Source organism: Coturnix japonica, chromosome 18 (genome assembly GCF_054131305.1).
Source record: "Coturnix japonica strain WE chromosome 18, WE-NBRP24, whole genome shotgun sequence".
NCBI lineage: Eukaryota > Metazoa > Chordata > Aves > Galliformes > Phasianidae > Coturnix > Coturnix japonica.
The window spans coordinates 1,227,396-1,247,103 of NC_140680.1; the positions used below are offsets into that span (position 1 = coordinate 1,227,396).

Here is a 19,708-nt window from a genome sequence, read left to right on the forward strand (position 1 = left end):
GCTACTGAAAGAGGCAGCACCAGGTTTAGAAAGTTCGCTTCAATTTTATTGCGTACAAGAAGATTTGGCTTCTATTTATTGCCCCGCCCACACCCCAAAATGAAACCCCAGTGCCCAGGATTGCCGCTTAGCAATCAGTCACTCAGCCTCCAGTCAGACCCAAGGAGAAGCCAAACCCCGGGGCTACGTCACCTCCTCCCTCTCCAGTCCCAGCCAGCCCTATTTCAACCTAACCCTACACCAGGCCTGGACCTCAAGAGACACACCCTGAAGGAACGCAGCGTCTCCAGCTCTTGCCATACACCAAGTCCTGCCTATGTGAAGCCCTCATTGCTTCTAACGCAGCACAAGTCCTTCCTGTCCAGTTCACTTCCATCATCTCCACCGTCCATGACAGGGAAAGCACGGCTGTGCCAGTAAACTGGGCTGTTGAGTCAGCAGCTCTTGGTGCCACCTCCGAGGAAGCGTTGCAGGTGGTTCTGCTGTCCTTTGTAGCTTCTTGCTCAAGCCCTCATCGTTGCTTTCTGCTTTCCTTCTCGGCTTTCTTCCTCAGCTGAGTAGCGCTTGCCTTGCCTCGGCAAGCTTGCTGCAAGAGGGAAAAAAGAGGCACTATTTCACTCACGCACGCTGCCAGCACAGTCTGACTTAGAGAGCTGCTCGCAAGATATCCCTGGGCTACAAACCCAAGAACAAGGAAGGACACAAAAGTCACATCTGCATTGTCTGTTACCGCATGCCAAGGAAGAGTCCTCACACTCGAGCACTGCCCCACTTGCAGCTGAGGGGAGGAGGAGCTGGAAAGGACAGGTGGACAGAAAAGAAGGGAAAAGCTGAAGAGGCGAGAATCAACTTCTCCCCGAGGCAGATCACACCTTTGTGGCCACTCTTTTAGGAATGCTCACCATTCCTAATCCTAGCGTTAGCAAGATGAAAATTCACCACCTACCTTTCCACGCTCCTCGCGTACGCACTGAGGGCCGTGCCGTGGCTGTGCTGCACAACACCAGCGTCTGAAAGAAAGCACGCAGAGAGCGGATCTGTTGCAGACAGTGCCAGGAGCTGTGCTTGAACAACGCTTTCGGTAAGGCACTCCTACCTTGCAATGGCCACACTTTGGGAGCTCTGGGACACAGCCACGTGTTGCTCTCCTGAGTCCCAGCTCCATTTCTCAGCCACTCACGCTCTGCTCCTCCATGTTCTGCAAAGGAAAAGTCCCAAGAGGGAAATTCAGTTCATCACAGATGTCATCAAACTGTCAGGGCAGTCGCACTCATTGCTCGGGGTGAGCAACCAGCTGCATGCTTACCCAAGGAGCAGCGGTTACTTTTACTTGAGTGTAACAGCCAATGCCTGACTGCAAGTACGAACACTAACCTATGCCTAACTCTAAAATAACAACAGAAACCTATACCTAACTCTAAAATAACAACAAAAACCTATACCTAACTCTAAAATAACAACAAAAACCTATACCTAACCCTAAAGAACAAACAGGAACCTATGCCTAACTCTAAAAAACGAACAGGAACCTATCCCTAACACTAAAACTAAACTGAACACTAACACTAACACTAACTTAACACTACCATCAACAAAAAAGAACATAACAAACACCTAACCTAACAGGGGGAAGATGGAACTGGGGGCCCACAGAACCAGAGGAGCAACAAGGTGGAGGAGCAGAAGATGTTAAATAATGCCACCCAGCTAATGCTGGGGGCAGGGGCCGCGCAGCAGGAAAGGAGCCGAGTGCCTGGACCAGCGATGGTGAAGCTGTGACCATGCCAACGCGGGGCCTGGCACGGTGGTGTGGTGCCAGGCCAGCTATGCCGCGGGCGGATCCACGTCCATGGGCTCCTCTGGAGGGGGATCCACCTCCATCGGTTCCTCCGGAGGGGGATCCACCTCCATCGGTTCCTCCGGAGGGGGATCCACCTCCATCGGTTCCTCCGGAGGGGGATCCACCTCCATAGGCTCCACATGGGTGGTGGTCACAGGGCTGGTCCAGGCATGATGGATAATGGCTCTCTTACCCCTCCTCTGCCTGATGGTCATGGCGGGCCCCCTCCTCCTTCTGACTCCTAGGGCCCCCAGCTCCATCCTCCCACCAGAAACTTCAACCCTCGCCCTCTTTGCAGCAGGCATGGCTGTTAACTGCCACAACTGTCAGAGGCATGCGGCAACGGTGACCATGGTGACATGGAGAGGGTTCTAAAATGGCGGCCGCACTGCTGGCACTGGAGTTCCACATAGGATGAGGAGGGGGCTGGAGGGCAGGGCATGGTACGGGAGCTACAAGGTGCTCCCTGTGCCCAGCGGGCAGCCCTTCTCTCTGGCCAGCAAGAGGGCACAGACGAGCCGGCCCCAAGTAAAGGGCCCTCGGCCTCCTTCACCCTCCTTCACCCTCCCCCTTCTTCCACAAGGGAATCTTTTTGGGCTGCCATACTGTTGTGGTTTTGTATTTTTTTCTATTGGTATTTCACATCATAACATCATCTGGAGATCATAGATTGATCAGTCAATCATATTGATCTAGATAAGTCCGTGACACAGACGCAGCACGCAGCAGCTCCTGATGGGGCTCCTGAGCTGAGCACCAACAACGGCAGGCTCCAAAGGGGACCTGACTACGCCTGCCTCCTGGGACACACAAGCTCTGCTTTCCATAGTCGCACCCAGCGCCTCTCCTTGTGCGGCACCTCGGCGGATTCAACCCTTACCTACAATTAAGACCTCTGACTGAATTGGAATTCCAGTCACTCTGATTACACCCCACATCCCTGCTGCAGGCCCTCCCACATGCCCACGTGCTGCACCCAGCCACACCGGCTGCCACAGCCCCGCAGCCAGGCGGGGGTTGGTGCTTCATGATCCTTGAGGTCCCTTCCAACCCAGGTCATTCTGTGATTCTGTGATCGGGTTGAAGGGGCTGGCACTGCCCTGAAGGTGAGCGAGAGAAGTTGGCAAAGGAAGGGTGAGTGGCGGGATCCGAGGAGGGCGTTTTGTGTTTGTGTGCGTGTCTGTTGTTTGCCTGATGTGTTTGTGTGCGTTGTTGTTTCAGGTGTCTGAGTGAGGACTCCCTGTGGGAACTGGCAGCAAGCAAAGGAATGGATCGACGGGCCTGGCCGCCGTGTTGGACTGCGGCTGTGGAGCCAACGAAGGTGTGTCCAGTGTCCTTCCTTACATCATTGACTATGTATGAGGTGTACCTATATCTGTGTAACCATTTTACAAGTCAGGGTGCAGGTTTTTGGTGGGGTCCTGACAGTTCCTCAGCTAGAACCCTCTTACCCCTTTGAGACAGGCCGCTTCCGTCTGTAGCTGTCATGCCAGGAGCCAAATAAATTGCCCCATGGTGAAAAACACCAAGACTCCTATGTCTGCACCGACTCTTTAACCATTTGTTTAAGAGGTGGGTTTTTAGGTCCAACTCAGTATCCCTCCCTGCCACTGAAAGTACAGATGCAATAACCACCCGCACACCTGTTCCTTCGATTACCCGCCCCAGTCCCCTGAAATCATCTTTGATAGCCTTCAGGCTTTTTTTACTAACTTCTTCACTGCCAGCCTGAACTATCAGCAGGGGATAGTAGACAGAAGGGCAGATCAGACTGGGAAGTCTCCCAGCAATGTCCCTGACCCGTGCCCAGGGGAGGGAGCACACCTCCCTGCGGGTAGGGTCGGGCCAGCATATAGGGCCTTCCATTCCTCGCCAGTAGGGTGTTGCGCCCATGATGGCAGTAATGAACAAACTGCTGCATCACAAAGATCTTGGCCTGATTAGAAATCTTTGAGTAATGCTGTTACAGCAGACAGAATGTGCTAAGCGCAAGTAGTCTCCTGCACTTCACATCCTTGCTACTTTGTTCTGGGTGTTGTCACTGAGCAGCGTCTAACACAAATTCTGCCCCGGTCAGCTGGCTGCCTGAGCTTGAGCCCTGATGGCAACACTGTGTGCTTACCCAGGAGCAGCGGTTACTTTTACTTGAGTGTAGCAGCCAATGCCTGACTGTAAGTACGAACACTAACCTATGCCTAACTCTAAAATAACAACAGAAACCTATACCTAACCCTAAAGAACAAACAGGAACCTATGCCTAACTCTAAAGAACAAACAGGAACCTATCCCTAACGCTAAAACTAAACTGAACACTAACACTAACCTAACACAACCATCAAAACAAAGAACAGAGCAAACACCTAACTACAACAGGGGGAAGAAGGAACTGGGGGCCCACAGAACCGGAGGAGCAACGAGGTGGAGGAGAAGAAGATGTTAAATAATGCCACCCAGCTCATGCTGGGGGCAGGGGCCACGCAGCAGGAAAGGAGCCGAGTGCCTGGACCAGCGATGGTGAAGCTGTGACCATGCCAACGGTCATGACCATGACCACGGTGGTGTGGTGCCAGGCCAGCTATGCCGCGGGCGGATCCACGTCCATGGGCTCCTCTGGAGGGGGATCCACCTCCATCGGTTCCTCCGGAGGGGGATCCACCTCCATCGGCTCCACATGGGTGGTGGTCACAGGGCTGGTCCAGGCATGATGGAAACGGGCTCCTTTCCCCCTCCTCCATTTGATGGTTATGGCGGGCACCCTCCTCCTCTTCGGTTCTGGGGCCCCCAGCTCCTTCTCCCACTTAAATCCTCACTACATTCCTCTCGCCCTCGCTTCGTGCTGGACATGGCTGCTACCTGCCCAGCACTCTCAGAGGTGAGTGAGTCGGGTGGAGCCGCAGCAACCAAGGTGACAGCTGTGACATGGGGAAGATTCCAAAATGGCACCTGTGCTGCTGGGAGTGGTGTTCCGCATAGGATGAGGAGGGGGCTGGAGGGCAGGGCACGGCACGGGAGCTACAAGGCACTCCCTGTGTCCAGCGGGCAGCCCTTCTCTCCGGCCAGCAAGAGGGCACAGAGAGCTGGCCCCGAGAAAAGGGCCCTCGGCCTCCTTCACCCTCCCCCTCCTTTCATAAGGGAATCCCCACTTTGGGCTGGGCACCCACATGGAATCATTGAAACTACAACCTACTACTTTGCTTCTACAGCAAGACTATTGTACTGAAATACTACTGTACTTAAAAGCACCTGCAATCACACTACACTCGTTTTTAATATTAAACTCTCAAACTTTCATAGCAAATAATAACATCCGCTCACAAAGAAAATGTGGAGAGGCCACAAAAGAGAAATACCACTCATGAAAACATTTGTATTTAGACATTCAAACTAACAACGTACTTTGTCTTTACCTAACCGTACCATTCTGTGCTAGAAATACGATGTTCTGCTGTAGAGTATAACTTGGAGAACCCAAAAGCAGCTAAAACCTGCTCCACTCAGTAATTTGACCATCTGCTGATATTTGGTTCTTTGCTCCCTTGCTTTCTAGTTGCTCACTCTTTAGACACACGCAAATCACATTGTCAAGGACTACAAAAACACTGTTAGCCAAAAAATTTATGCTGGCAGAATCTTAACGTTAGAAACGTGTAAATTGGTTGCAAAGAAGAAAGTGAAGACCAACACAGTAACCAAATACTAACTGATACATAAGGCTTCTCTCACACATCCTGAAAACAGAACCGCCAGCCTTAATGAACTTTGCTCTTCAGACACTGACTGAAATGCAAGTATTACCTTGTCATGGTTTAATAATTTTGTAATTTTGCTATCAGTATTCCACATCATAACATCATATAAAGCATGAATAGTTTTACTGAATCTGCAACTTACAGAAGAAGACTACATCTCCCAGAGAACAACACGAGGTCACGGGACCTGGACACTATATTAACTCTGTCGCAGGCTAGACTGACGTCTTTTGAGTTCTGGCGTTCAGGGGAGTGTGTGGGAGCCTTCACCATTTCGCCTAGATTTACAGTAGGCCTCTCGGTTTCGGGACTCATTCTCTCTCCTATTTTGCTTGATTCGTTAGCTCAATTTTCAATTATATTGTATTATACTGTGTTATCCTGTATTTCGATATAGTAATTTAGTAAATAAGTGTGCCTCCTTAGATTGTTGCTGCTGTTTTCTTTTCCTAATTAACTTTTTTTCCTTTCGGCCTAGGGCCCCTGCTGGGCCCACAGTCCCTGTCACGGACGCAGGTGGATTTTTAGTTTAAACCGTGACATACCTGTAGCAGCCTGGATCTGGCAATAGTCAAAGAATCCTTTACGTCCAGCTCCTTAGCATCAAAAGACCACAGATACTGCTGGGGCAGAATTTCATTGAAGCCTTCAAAAGAAGCTTGTGTCTGTTCCTCAGTGCCTCGGGAAAGTCTCCATTCTGCTACCAGCCTGGAAAAGACACAGAAGGATCATTTAAAACAGGCTACGCTAACCCAAGTTCATCTTTGTTAGTTTGTTTTGAAATGAACCGTAAGCTGTGTTAAGAAAAATGATGGAAAGTGCTGGGGATAGAGCACTGTGTAACTGTATTCTAATTGTATTCCCAACCTTCACCCTGCGCAAACAATTTTAAGTTAAAACCCTATGTTTCCAACCACTCAACTGCAGAAAGCATTTTAGGCTCCAGCAGAAGGCAGCATCTACTCACTGATGATATTAATGAGAGCACAGGAGTCCCTTGCTGTTCGGAGGAAGAAAAAAATGCAGAGCTGTGTTCATCTAATATGTTCCATATTTGTTTCTGTCAATCACGAAACTTTGCTCTGTGGTAGAAACTCCACTCTCCATTAAGAAAAGGGAGAAAAGCAGGCAGGAGACCCAAAGAACCTGAACCCAGGGAGAAGCAGATATTATGCTGAATTCAAGCCTAACCTGTCAGGAGAACTGGAATCGAAAGGAGAGAACGCAACACAGGACACAGAGTGTGACAAAAGAACATTGCTTAAGCTGCAATCTGAGCTCTGCCCGGCTTCCTCAAAACCAGAAGAGAACGGTCTTCTGCAGGTACTCCCTCCTCTCCATCCCAGTGAGTATTTGGCACAACTGCCAATGCCAATACGTTCCTTCTGCAAATGTCACCGTTTCTGTGAAACCTTTCCAGATGACTCGTGACTAAAGCAATTTCTACTCCCTCATTCCTCAAAACCTTCCCACACAAAAGCCTTCACAGATCAGATGGTAAGAAAGAGGGAATTCTACGGCCACAGCAATAAAGCGCGCAGAAAGCCCATCTGTTGCAGACAGAGGAGTGAGCCGTGCTTAACCAACACTGCTTCAGCGCACGCTTACAGTAAGGCACACCTACCTTGCGCTGGCCACGCACGAAGCTCGTGACGCAGCTCCAGGCGGCTCTCCTGGGGCCCAGCTTCATTTCACGGCCACTCACGCTCTGCTGCTGGACATTCTGCAACGGAAAAGCCACCGGATGCAAATCCCATCCCTCGCAGATGGCATCAGACCTCCGCTCTCATGGCAGTCACCACCGCCCTGCCCTGGGCAGCACTTCCACTGCCCTTGCTCCTGCCACAAGACACCAACGTCTGCTTCTGACGCGGCTCCACCATGGGATCCTGTATGCAATAGAGAAACACACGGAGGCTGCCAGCCACTGCAACACGCGCGCTGTGAAACCCCTGGCACTGCTGAGTCCCAAGAGCAGAGGAGAGAAGCGTTTGCCTGCCATGGACGGGCTGCGGCGGGATTGAATCCTGCCTTCGAATCGGGACACCCCCAGGGAGAGCCTCCCTGGGGACCCAAAGACTGAAATGGAGGCAAGGTAACACTTTGCTATAGAAAGGGAAAGGGGAACTTCACAGAATCCGAGACAAAGGGTAACTGCAGATAGTTTACATTTAAAAGTGCAGGGATAGGGGGAATTACAGACACTTAGTCAAAATAAAACCAGAGAAGAGGGCAATAAAGATAAGAAGAAATTGTCCGGAGACCTCTGACAAGAAGAAGGATTAGATACCCCCGGGCAAGATGATGCTGACATGGGAGAACGATACCAGCAGATAACACCAAGAAGAAAACAGAAGAAGAATTTCACCCCAAAACAACGGCAAGGGTCGCGGGGAACGGGGTCCTAGGGAATGTAATGAATATGTAATCAAACTGAGGAGGAGACTATTGATTACGTATTAGCTTAACCTATATCTGTAACACACTTTTCTCCTTACGGTGTGCAAGTTTGGTGGAGCTCTCCCGCTTGCACCCGGCGCTGCGCAACGCTGGAATAAACATACCTGCTTTAGAACCCATCTTTGGGTTATAGAGTTTGATTCCGCAAGTCATCTTCCTGCCGCACAGCCCAGCACGGCCGGAGCCGCACCACACGATCCGGGCCGGGGCCGGCTCAGGCTCTGCCTCCAGGCTTTTGGGGCCGGCCGGGTGACTCCGCAGCACAGCGAGACCGTGGAGCCGCCCGGGAGCCGCCTCTGGGTGCCGGCAGCGCCGCGAGCTCCTCCCCCGACAGCCCCTCCGTGCCCCCGCCCCGAGGCCCGACCCCGTTCGCAGCACAGAGCCCGCTCCTCCCGGCCCCGCTCATGGCCGCCATGCCGCCATGGCCCGGAAGTGCTCTCCGCCGCCTGCAGGAAGCACTTCCTGTCACTGGCACTGGCACTGTCACGTGGCTCAGGCCGGGCTGGGGCCTGTTGGGGGGGGGCGGCTGCCGGAAAAGGACCCAAAATTCACGTCTCATTTCGTGTCTTTCCTCTCGCTTTCCTTCCTTTACCTTCCCCTTCCCTTCCTTCCTTCCTTCCTCGCCCTCGTCCCCTTCCCTTCACCACCTCCCTGTGTCCATTCCAGTGCCTGGCCACCCTTTCTGAGCAGTAATACCTCGTAGTGTCCAGCCTGAATCTCCCCTGTCGCAGCTTGAAGCCATTCCCTCTGGTCCTATCATTAATGACACGAGAGAAGAGGCCGAGCCCCAGCTCACTACAGCCTCCCTTCAGGAAGTTAGAGAGAGCAATGAGGTCTCCCCTGAGCCTCCTCTTCTCCAGGCTGAACAATCCCAGCTCCCTCAGCCGCTCCTCATACGGCCTGTGCTCCAGACCCCTCACCAGCTTTGTTGCCCTCCTCTGAACGCGTTCCAGGGCCTCGATGTCTTTCTTGCACTGAGGGGCCCAAAACTGAACACAGCACTCGAGCTGCGGCCTCATCAGTGCTGAGAACAGGGGGACAATCACCTCTCTGCTCCTGCTGGCAACACTGTTTCCCATGCAGGCCAGGATGCCCTCGGCCTTCTTATTATACAGCAAAGGAATCCCCTGAAAAGGAAACCACAATATCTGGCAACATGAAACAAAGTTCTGATTCGTAAAAGACTGGCAGCAAGGCCTGAATCTCTTGTGTCATCTGCTCTTGATGTATCACATTAGCACTAGGTGGAATGCAGAAGCTTCCTGAGACGTGATAATCAAAACCTAGTCCAATGCCTTTAAAAAAGCCTTTAAGAGATTACTCCTCCTTGTCTGTTTAAAATAAACTTAGGTAATACAAAAGGTTGGAAAATTTTTGGACAACTCCCCAGGGCCGGGCTTTGGAAGGCCGTATTGACGAGAGTCAATCAAGCTCCGGCTGCAGGCGTATATGTGTGTGCCAGTTCTTTAACACAGTAGAAATCACAACTTGCTGCATGATCAAAATTCTACATGTGCTACTCCTGAACCCCAATGACTTCCAACGGTGTTAAATTACCCCTTGATCTCTAAGCAGAACAAAACAACAAAATGCCACACCAATAGTGAATACATAAAAACAAACAACTCCTTGGGCCTCAAGGGGAGGCTGATGCACAGGCCACGGCTGCCAGCGTGCAGCTGGGCTTCCCAGGGCAAACAGCAACACACGGTGCATCCATCAGAAGCTGAAAGAGCCCTCAGGGAAGAGAGGCCAACTCAAGGGGCTGAGCACGGGACACCCTTCTTCCTGCCGGGCTGCTTCCCCTCCTCTGGTTTCTTTCTGTCAGTCCTCAGAGAGCAAGGAGATGCTCACAGCCTGTCACCAGCACTTACGGGTTGGCTGAAAGGCCACAGGTTGGGAAGACCAACAAGGAAACGGGGGAAAACCTGCACTGCACCATGTCAAGGGAGAGACGTGAAGCCGACCGCTTCATCGCCCTGCGATTGCCAGCCCGAGCGAGGGACGTTCTGACCAGCTACTGAAAGAGGCAGCACCAGGTTTAGAAAGTTCGCTTCAATTTTATTGCGTACAAGAAGATTTGGCTTCTATTTATTGCCCCGCCCACACCCCAAAATGAAACCCCAGTGCCCAGGATTGCCGCTTAGCAATCAGTCACTCAGCCTCCAGTCAGACCCAAGGAGAAGCCAAACCCCGGGGCTACGTCACCTCCTCCCTCTCCAGTCCCAGCCAGCCCTATTTCAACCTAACCCTACACCAGGCCTGGACCTCAAGAGACACACCCTGAAGGAACGCAGCGTCTCCAGCTCTTGCCATACACCAAGTCCTGCCTATGTGAAGCCCTCATTGCTTCTAACGCAGCACAAGTCCTTCCTGTCCAGTTCACTTCCATCATCTCCACCGTCCATGACAGGGAAAGCACGGCTGTGCCAGTAAACTGGGCTGTTGAGTCAGCAGCTCTTGGTGCCACCTCCGAGGAAGCGTTGCAGGTGGTTCTGCTGTCCTTTGTAGCTTCTTGCTCAAGCCCTCATCGTTGCTTTCTGCTTTCCTTCTCGGCTTTCTTCCTCAGCTGAGTAGCGCTTGCCTTGCCTCGGCAAGCTTGCTGCAAGAGGGAAAAAAGAGGCACTATTTCACTCACGCACGCTGCCAGCACAGTCTGACTTAGAGAGCTGCTCGCAAGATATCCCTGGGCTACAAACCCAAGAACAAGGAAGGACACAAAAGTCACATCTGCATTGTCTGTTACCGCATGCCAAGGAAGAGTCCTCACACTCGAGCACTGCCCCACTTGCAGCTGAGGGGAGGAGGAGCTGGAAAGGACAGGTGGACAGAAAAGAAGGGAAAAGCTGAAGAGGCGAGAATCAACTTCTCCCCGAGGCAGATCACACCTTTGTGGCCACTCTTTTAGGAATGCTCACCATTCCTAATCCTAGCGTTAGCAAGATGAAAATTCACCACCTACCTTTCCACGCTCCTCGCGTACGCACTGAGGGCCGTGCCGTGGCTGTGCTGCACAACACCAGCGACTGAAAGAAAGCACGCAGAGAGCGGATCTGTTGCAGACAGTGCCAGGAGCTGTGCTTGAACAACGCTTTCGGTAAGGCACTCCTACCTTGCAATGGCCACACTTTGGGAGCTCTGGGACACAGCCACGTGTTGCTCTCCTGAGTCCCAGCTCCATTTCTCAGCCCACTCACGCTCTGCTCCTCCATGTTCTGCAAAGGAAAAGTCCCAAGAGGGAAATTCAGTTCATCGCAGATGTCATCAAACTGTCAGGGCAGTCGCACTCATTGCTCGGGGTGAGCAACCAGCTGCATGCTTACCCAAGGAGCAGCGGTTACTTTTACTTGAGTGTAACAGCCAATGCCTGACTGCAAGTACGAACACTAACCTATGCCTAACTCTAAAATAACAACAGAAACCTATACCTAACTCTAAAATAACAACAAAAACCTATACCTAACTCTAAAATAACAACAAAAACCTATACCTAACCCTAAAGAACAAACAGGAACCTATGCCTAACTCTAAAAAACGAACAGGAACCTATCCCTAACACTAAAACTAAACTGAACACTAACACTAACCTAACACAACCATCAAAACAAAGAACATAACAAACACCTAACCTAACAGGGGGAAGATGGAACTGGGGGCTCACAGAACCAGAGGAGCAACAAGGTGGAGGAGCAGAAGATGTTAAATAATGCCACCCAGCTAATGCTGGGGGCAGGGGCCGCGCAGCAGGAAAGGAGCCGAGTGCCTGGACCAGCGATGGTGAAGCTGTGACCATGCCAACGCGGGGCCTGGCACGGTGGTGTGGTGCCAGGCCAGCTATGCCGCGGGCGGATCCACGTCCATGGGCTCCTCTGGAGGGGGATCCACCTCCATCGGTTCCTCCGGAGGGGGATCCACCTCCATCGGTTCCTCCGGAGGGGGATCCACCTCCATCGGTTCCTCCGGAGGGGGATCCACCTCCATAGGCTCCACATGGGTGGTGGTCACAGGGCTGGTCCAGGCATGATGGATAATGGCTCTCTTACCCCTCCTCTGCCTGATGGTCATGGCGGGCCCCCTCCTCCTTCTGACTCCTAGGGCCCCCAGCTCCATCCTCCCACCAGAAACTTCAACCCTCGCCCTCTTTGCAGCAGGCATGGCTGTTAACTGCCACAACTGTCAGAGGCATGCAGCAACGGTGACCATGGTGACATGGAGAGGGTTCTAAAATGGCGGCCGCACTGCTGGCACTGGAGTTCCACATAGGATGAGGAGGGGGCTGGAGGGCAGGGCATGGTACGGGAGCTACAAGGTGCTCCCTGTGCCCAGCGGGCAGCCCTTCTCTCTGGCCAGCAAGAGGGCACAGACGAGCCGGCCCCAAGTAAAGGGCCCTCGGCCTCCTTCACCCTCCTTCACCCTCCCCCTTCTTCCACAAGGGAATCTTTTTGGGCTGCCATACTGTTGTGGTTTTGTATTTTTTTCTATTGGTATTTCACATCATAACATCATCTGGAGATCATAGATTGATCAGTCAATCATATTGATCTAGATAAGTCCGTGACACAGACGCAGCACGCAGCAGCTCCTGATGGGGCTCCTGAGCTGAGCACCAACAACGGCAGGCTCCAAAGGGGACCTGACTACGCCTGCCTCCTGGGACACACAAGCTCTGCTTTCCATAGTCGCACCCAGCGCCTCTCCTTGTGCGGCACCTCGGCGGATTCAACCCTTACCTACAATTAAGACCTCTGACTGAATTGGAATTCCAGTCACTCTGATTACACCCCACATCCCTGCTGCAGGCCCTCCCACATGCCCACGTGCTGCACCCAGCCACACCGGCTGCCACAGCCCCGCAGCCAGGCGGGGGTTGGTGCTTCATGATCCTTGAGGTCCCTTCCAACCCGGGTCATTCTGTGATTCTGTGATCGGGTTGAAGGGGCTGGCACTGCCCTGAAGGTGAGCGAGAGAAGTTGGCAAAGGAAGGGTGAGTGGCGGGATCCGAGGAGGGCGTTTTGTGTTTGTGTGCGTGTCTGTTGTTTGCCTGATGTGTTTGTGTGCGTTGTTGTTTCAGGTGTCTGAGTGAGGACTCCCTGTGGGAACTGGCAGCAAGCAAAGGAATGGATCGACGGGCCTGGCCGCCGTGTTGGACTGCGGCTGTGGAGCCAACGAAGGTGTGTCCAGTGTCCTTCCTTACATCATTGACTATGTATGAGGTGTACCTATATCTGTGTAACCATTTTACAAGTCAGGGTGCAGGTTTTTGGTGGGGTCCTGACAGTTCCTCAGCTAGAACCCTCTTACCCCTTTGAGACAGGCCGCTTCCGTCTGTAGCTGTCATGCCAGGAGCCAAATAAATTGCCCCATGGTGAAAAACACCAAGACTCCTATGTCTGCACCGACTCTTTAACCATTTGTTTAAGAGGTGGGTTTTTAGGTCCAACTCAGTATCCCTCCCTGCCACTGAAAGTACAGATGCAATAACCACCCGCACACCTGTTCCTTCGATTACCCGCCCCAGTCCCCTGAAATCATCTTTGATAGCCTTCAGGCTTTTTTTACTAACTTCTTCACTGCCAGCCTGAACTATCAGCAGGGGATAGTAGACAGAAGGGCAGATCAGACTGGGAAGTCTCCCAGCAATGTCCCTGACCCGTGCCCAGGGGAGGGAGCACACCTCCCTGCGGGTAGGGTCGGGCCAGCATATAGGGCCTTCCATTCCTCGCCAGTAGGGTGTTGCGCCCATGATGGCAGTAATGAACAAACTGCTGCATCACAAAGATCTTGGCCTGATTAGAAATCTTTGAGTAATGCTGTTACAGCAGACAGAATGTGCTAAGCGCAAGTAGTCTCCTGCACTTCACATCCTTGCTACTTTGTTCTGGGTGTTGTCACTGAGCAGCGTCTAACACAAATTCTGCCCCGGTCAGCTGGCTGCCTGAGCTTGAGCCCTGATGGCAACACTGTGTGCTTACCCAGGAGCAGCGGTTACTTTTACTTGAGTGTAGCAGCCAATGCCTGACTGTAAGTACGAACACTAACCTATGCCTAACTCTAAAATAACAACAGAAACCTATACCTAACCCTAAAGAACAAACAGGAACCTATCCCTAACGCTAAAACTAAACTGAACACTAACACTAACCTAACACAACCATCAAAACAAAGAACAGAGCAAACACCTAACTACAACAGGGGGAAGAAGGAACTGGGGGCCCACAGAACCGGAGGAGCAACGAGGTGGAGGAGAAGAAGATGTTAAATAATGCCACCCAGCTCATGCTGGGGGCAGGGGCCACGCAGCAGGAAAGGAGCCGAGTGCCTGGACCAGCGATGGTGAAGCTGTGACCATGCCAACGCGGGGCCTGGCACGGTGGTGTGGTGCCAGGCCAGCTATGCCGCGGGCGGATCCACGTCCATGGGCTCCTCTGGAGGGGGATCCACCTCCATCGGTTCCTCCGGAGGGGGATCCACCTCCATCGGCTCCACATGGGTGGTGGTCACAGGGCTGGTCCAGGCATGATGGAAACGGGCTCCTTTCCCCCTCCTCCATTTGATGGTTATGGCGGGCACCCTCCTCCTCTTCGGTTCTGGGGCCCCCAGCTCCTTCTCCCCACTTAAATCCTCACTACATTCCTCTCGCCCTCGCTTCGTGCTGGACATGGCTGCTACCTGCCCAGCACTCTCAGAGGTGAGTGAGTCGGGTGGAGCCGCAGCAACCAAGGTGACAGCTGTGACATGGGGAAGATTCCAAAATGGCACCTGTGCTGCTGGGAGTGGTGTTCCGCATAGGATGAGGAGGGGGCTGGAGGGCAGGGCACGACACGGGAGCTACAAGGCACTCCCTGTGTCCAGCGGGCAGCCCTTCTCTCCGGCCAGCAAGAGGGCACAGAGAGCTGGCCCCGAGAAAAGGGCCCTCGGCCTCCTTCACCCTCCCCCTCCTTTCATAAGGGAATCCCCACGTTGGGCTGGGCACCCACATGGAATCATTGAAACTACAACCTACTACTTTGCTTCTACAGCAAGACTATTGTACTGAAATACTACTGTACTTAAAAGCACCTGCAATCACACTACACTCGTTTTTAATATTAAACTCTCAAACTTTCATAGCAAATAATAACATCCGCTCACAAAGAAAATGTGGAGAGGCCACAAAAGAGAAATACCACTCATGAAAACATTTGTATTTAGACATTCAAACTAACAACGTACTTTGTCTTTACCTAACCGTACCATTCTGTGCTAGAAATACGATGTTTTGCTGTAGAGTATAACTTGGAGAACCCAAAAGCAGCTAAAACCTGCTCCACTCAGTAATTTGACCATCCGCTGATATTTGGTTCTTTGCTCCCTTGCTTTCTAGTTGCTCACTCTTTAGACACACGCAAATCACATTGTCAAGGACTACAAAAACACTGTTAGCCAAAAAATTTATGCTGGCAGAATCTTAACGTTAGAAACGTGTAAATTGGTTGCAAAGAAGAAAGTGAAGACCAACACAGTAACCAAATACTAACTGATACATAAGGCTTCTCTCACACATCCTGAAAACAGAACCGCCAGCCTTAATGAACTTTGCTCTTCAGACACTGACTGAAATGCAAGTATTACCTTGTCATGGTTTAATAATTTTGTAATTTTGCTATCAGTATTCCACATCATAACATCATATAAAGCATGAATAGTTTTACTGAATCTGCAACTTACAGAAGAAGACTACATCTCCCAGAGAACAACACGAGGTCACGGGACCTGGACACTATATTAACTCTGTCGCAGGCTAGACTGACGTCTTTCGAGTTCTGGCGTTCAGGGGAGTGTGTGGGAGCCTTCACCGTTTCGCCTAGATTTACAGTAGGCCTCTCGGTTTCGGGACTCATTCTCTCTCCTATTTTGCTTGATTCGTTAGCTCAATTTTCAATTATATTGTATTATACTGTGTTATCCTGTATTTCGATATAGTAATTTAGTAAATAAGTGTGCCTCCTTAGATTGTTGCTGCTGTTTTCTTTTCCTAATTAACTTTTTTTCCTTTTGGCCTAGGGCCCCTGCTGGGCCCACAGTCCCTGTCACGGACGCAGGTGGATTTTTAGTTTAAACCGTGACATACCTGTAGCAGCCTGGATCTGGCAATAGTCAAAGAATCCTTTACGTCCAGCTCCTTAGCATCAAAAGACCACAGATACTGCTGGGGCAGAATTTCATTGAAGCCTTCAAAAGAAGCTTGTGTCTGTTCCTCAGTGCCTCGGGAAAGTCTCCATTCTGCTACCAGCCTGGAAAAGACACAGAAGGATCATTTAAAACAGGCTACGCTAACCCAAGTTCATCTTTGTTAGTTTGTTTTGAAATGAACCGTAAGCTGTGTTAAGAAAAATGATGGAAAGTGCTGGGGATAGAGCACTGTGTAACTGTATTCTAATTGTATTCCCAACCTTCACCCTGCGCAAACAATTTTAAGTTAAAACCCTATGTTTCCAACCACTCAACTGCAGAAAGCATTTTAGGCTCCAGCAGAAGGCAGCATCTACTCACTGATGATATTAATGAGAGCACAGGAGTCCCTTGCTGTTCGGAGGAAGAAAAAAATGCAGAGCTGTGTTCATCTAATATGTTCCATATTTGTTTCTGTCAATCACGAAACTTTGCTCTGTGGTAGAAACTCCACTCTCCATTAAGAAAAGGGAGAAAAGCAGGCAGGAGACCCAAAGAACCTGAACCCAGGGAGAAGCAGATATTATGCTGAATTCAAGCCTAACCTGTCAGGAGAACTGGAATCGAAAGGAGAGAACGCAACACAGGACACAGAGTGTGACAAAAGAACATTGCTTAAGCTGCAATCTGAGCTCTGCCCGGCTTCCTCAAAACCAGAAGAGAACGGTCTTCTGCAGGTACTCCCTCCTCTCCATCCCAGTGAGTATTTGGCACAACTGCCAATGCCAATACGTTCCTTCTGCAAATGTCACCGTTTCTGTGAAACCTTTCCAGATGACTCGTGACTAAAGCAATTTCTACTCCCTCATTCCTCAAAACCTTCCCACACAAAAGCCTTCACAGATCAGATGGTAAGAAAGAGGGAATTCTACGGCCACAGCAATAAAGCGCGCAGAAAGCCCATCTGTTGCAGACAGAGGAGTGAGCCGTGCTTAACCAACACTGCTTCAGCGCACGCTTACAGTAAGGCACACCTACCTTGCGCTGGCCACGCACGAAGCTCGTGACGCAGCTCCAGGCGGCTCTCCTGGGGCCCAGCTTCATTTCACGGCCACTCACGCTCTGCTGCTGGACATTCTGCAACGGAAAAGCCACCGGATGCAAATCCCATCCCTCGCAGATGGCATCAGACCTCCGCTCTCATGGCAGTCACCACCGCCCTGCCCTGGGCAGCGCTTCCACTGCCCTTGCTCCTGCCACAAGACACCAACGTCTGCTTCTGACGCGGCTCCACCATGGGATCCTGTATGCAACAGAAAAACACACGGAGGCTGCCAGCCACTGCAACACGCGCGCTGTGAAACCCCTGGCACTGCTGAGTCCCAAGAGCAGAGGAGAGAAGCGTTTGCCTGCCATGGACGGGCTGCGGCGGGATTGAATCCTGCCTTCGAATCGGGACACCCCCAGGGAGAGCCTCCCTGGGGACCCAAAGACTGAAATGGAGGCAAGGTAACACTCTGCTATAGAAAGGGAAAGGGGAACTTCACAGAATCCGAGACAAAGGGTAACTGCAGATAGTTTACATTTAAAAGTGCAGGGATAGGGGGAATTACAGACACTTAGTCAAAATAAAACCAGAGAAGAGGGCAATAAAGATAAGAAGAAATTGTCCGGAGACCTCTGACAAGAAGAAGGATTAGATACCCCCGGGCAAGATGATGCTGACATGGGAGAACGATACCAGCAGATAACACCAAGAAGAAAACAGAAGAAGAATTTCACCCCAAAACAACGGCAAGGGTCGCGGGGAACGGGGTCCTAGGGAATGTAATGAATATGTAATCAAACTGAGGAGGAGACTATTGATTACGTATTAGCTTAACCTATATCTGTAACACACTTTTCTCCTTACGGTGTGCAAGTTTGGTGGAGCTCTCCCGCTTGCACCCGGCGCTGCGCAACGCTGGAATAAACATACCTGCTTTAGAACCCATCTTTGGATTATAGAGTTTGATTCCGCAAGTCATCTTCCTGCCGCACAGCCCAGCACGGCCGGAGCCGCACCACACGATCCGGGCCGGGGCCGGCTCAGGCTCTGCCTCCAGGCTTTTGGGGCCGGCCGGGTGACTCCGCAGCACAGCGAGACCGTGGAGCCGCCCGGGAGCCGCCTCTGGGTGCCGGCAGCGCCGCGAGCTCCTCCCCCGACAGCCCCTCCGTGCCCCCGCCCCGAGGCCCGACCCCGTTCGCAGCACAGAGCCCGCTCCTCCCGGCCCCGCTCATGGCCGCCATGCCGCCATGGCCCGGAAGTGCTCTCCGCCGCCTGCAGGAAGCACTTCCTGTCACTGGCACTGGCACTGTCACGTGGCTCAGGCCGGGCTGGGGCCTGTTGGGGGGGGGCGGCTGCCGGAAAAGGACCCAAAATTCACGTCTCATTTCGTGTCTTTCCTCTCGCTTTCCTTCCTTTACCTTCCCCTTCCCTTCCTTCCTTCCTTCCTCGCCCTCGTCCCCTTCCCTTCACCACCTCCCTGTGTCCATTCCAGTGCCTGGCCACCCTTTCTGAGCAGTAATACCTCGTAGTGTCCAGCCTGAATCTCCCCTGTCGCAGCTTGAAGCCATTCCCTCTGGTCCTATCATTAATGACACGAGAGAAGAGGCCGAGCCCCAGCTCACTACAGCCTCCCTTCAGGAAGTTAGAGAGAGCAATGAGGTCTCCCCTGAGCCTCCTCTTCTCCAGGCTGAACAATCCCAGCTCCCTCAGCCGCTCCTCATACGGCCTGTGCTCCAGACCCCTCACCAGCTTTGTTGCCCTCCTCTGAACGCGTTCCAGGGCCTCGATGTCTTTCTTGCACTGAGGGGCCCAAAACTGAACACAGCACTCGAGCTGCGGCCTCATCAGTGCTGAGAACAGGGGGACAATCACCTCTCTGCTCCTGCTGGCAACACTGTTTCCCATGCAGGCCAGGATGCCCTCGGCCTTCTTATTATACAGCAAAGGAATCCCCTGAAAAGGAAACCACAATATCTGGCAACATGAAACAAAGTTCTGATTCGTAAAAGACTGGCAGCAAGGCCTGAATCTCTTGTGTCATCTGCTCTTGATGTATCACATTAGCACTAGGTGGAATGCAGAAGCTTCCTGAGACGTGATAATCAAAACCTAGTCCAATGCCTTTAAAAAAGCCTTTAAGAGATTACTCCTCCTTGTCTGCTTAAAATAAACTTAGGTAATACAAAAGGTTGGAAAATTTTTGGACAACTCCCCAGGGCCGGGCTTTGGAAGGCCGTATTGACGAGAGTCAATCAAGCTCCGGCTGCAGGCGTATATGTGTGTGCCAGTTCTTTAACACAGTAGAAATCACAACTTGCTGCATGATCAAAATTCTACATGTGCTACTCCTGAACCCCAATGACTTCCAACGGTGTTAAATTACCCCTTGATCTCAAAGCAGAACAAAACAACAAAATGCCACACCAATAGTGAATACATAAAAACAAACAACTCCTTGGG

The 19,708-nt window shown here is 51.7% G+C and overlaps 1 protein-coding gene across 11 annotated transcripts; it reads right to left on the bottom strand.

Annotated features, from left to right (window-relative positions):
* Positions 1-24: 24 nt before the first annotated feature.
* Positions 25-18,512, bottom strand: LOC146757885 (uncharacterized). 11 transcript variants are annotated; one of them, XM_085519046.1, is made up of 7 exons: positions 18,179-18,512; positions 17,239-17,337; positions 16,160-16,322; positions 11,162-11,264; positions 11,012-11,075; positions 10,796-10,859; positions 10,090-10,651 (listed from the first exon to the last, which is right to left on the bottom strand). In XM_085519046.1, the coding sequence occupies exons 4-7, from the start codon at positions 11,259-11,261 to the stop codon at positions 10,577-10,579; spliced, it is 303 nt and encodes a 100-aa protein (XP_085375172.1). In that variant the 5' UTR covers positions 11,262-11,264; positions 16,160-16,322; positions 17,239-17,337; positions 18,179-18,512; the 3' UTR covers positions 10,090-10,576. The 11 variants fall into 11 exon arrangements, 5 of the variants coding, with proteins under 5 accessions (XP_085375173.1, XP_085375171.1, XP_085375172.1 ...); XM_085519044.1 differs by having other exon boundaries at positions 10,749-10,859; XM_085519043.1 differs by having other exon boundaries at positions 10,749-10,859; positions 17,239-17,503.
* Positions 18,513-19,708: the final 1,196 nt, after the last annotated feature.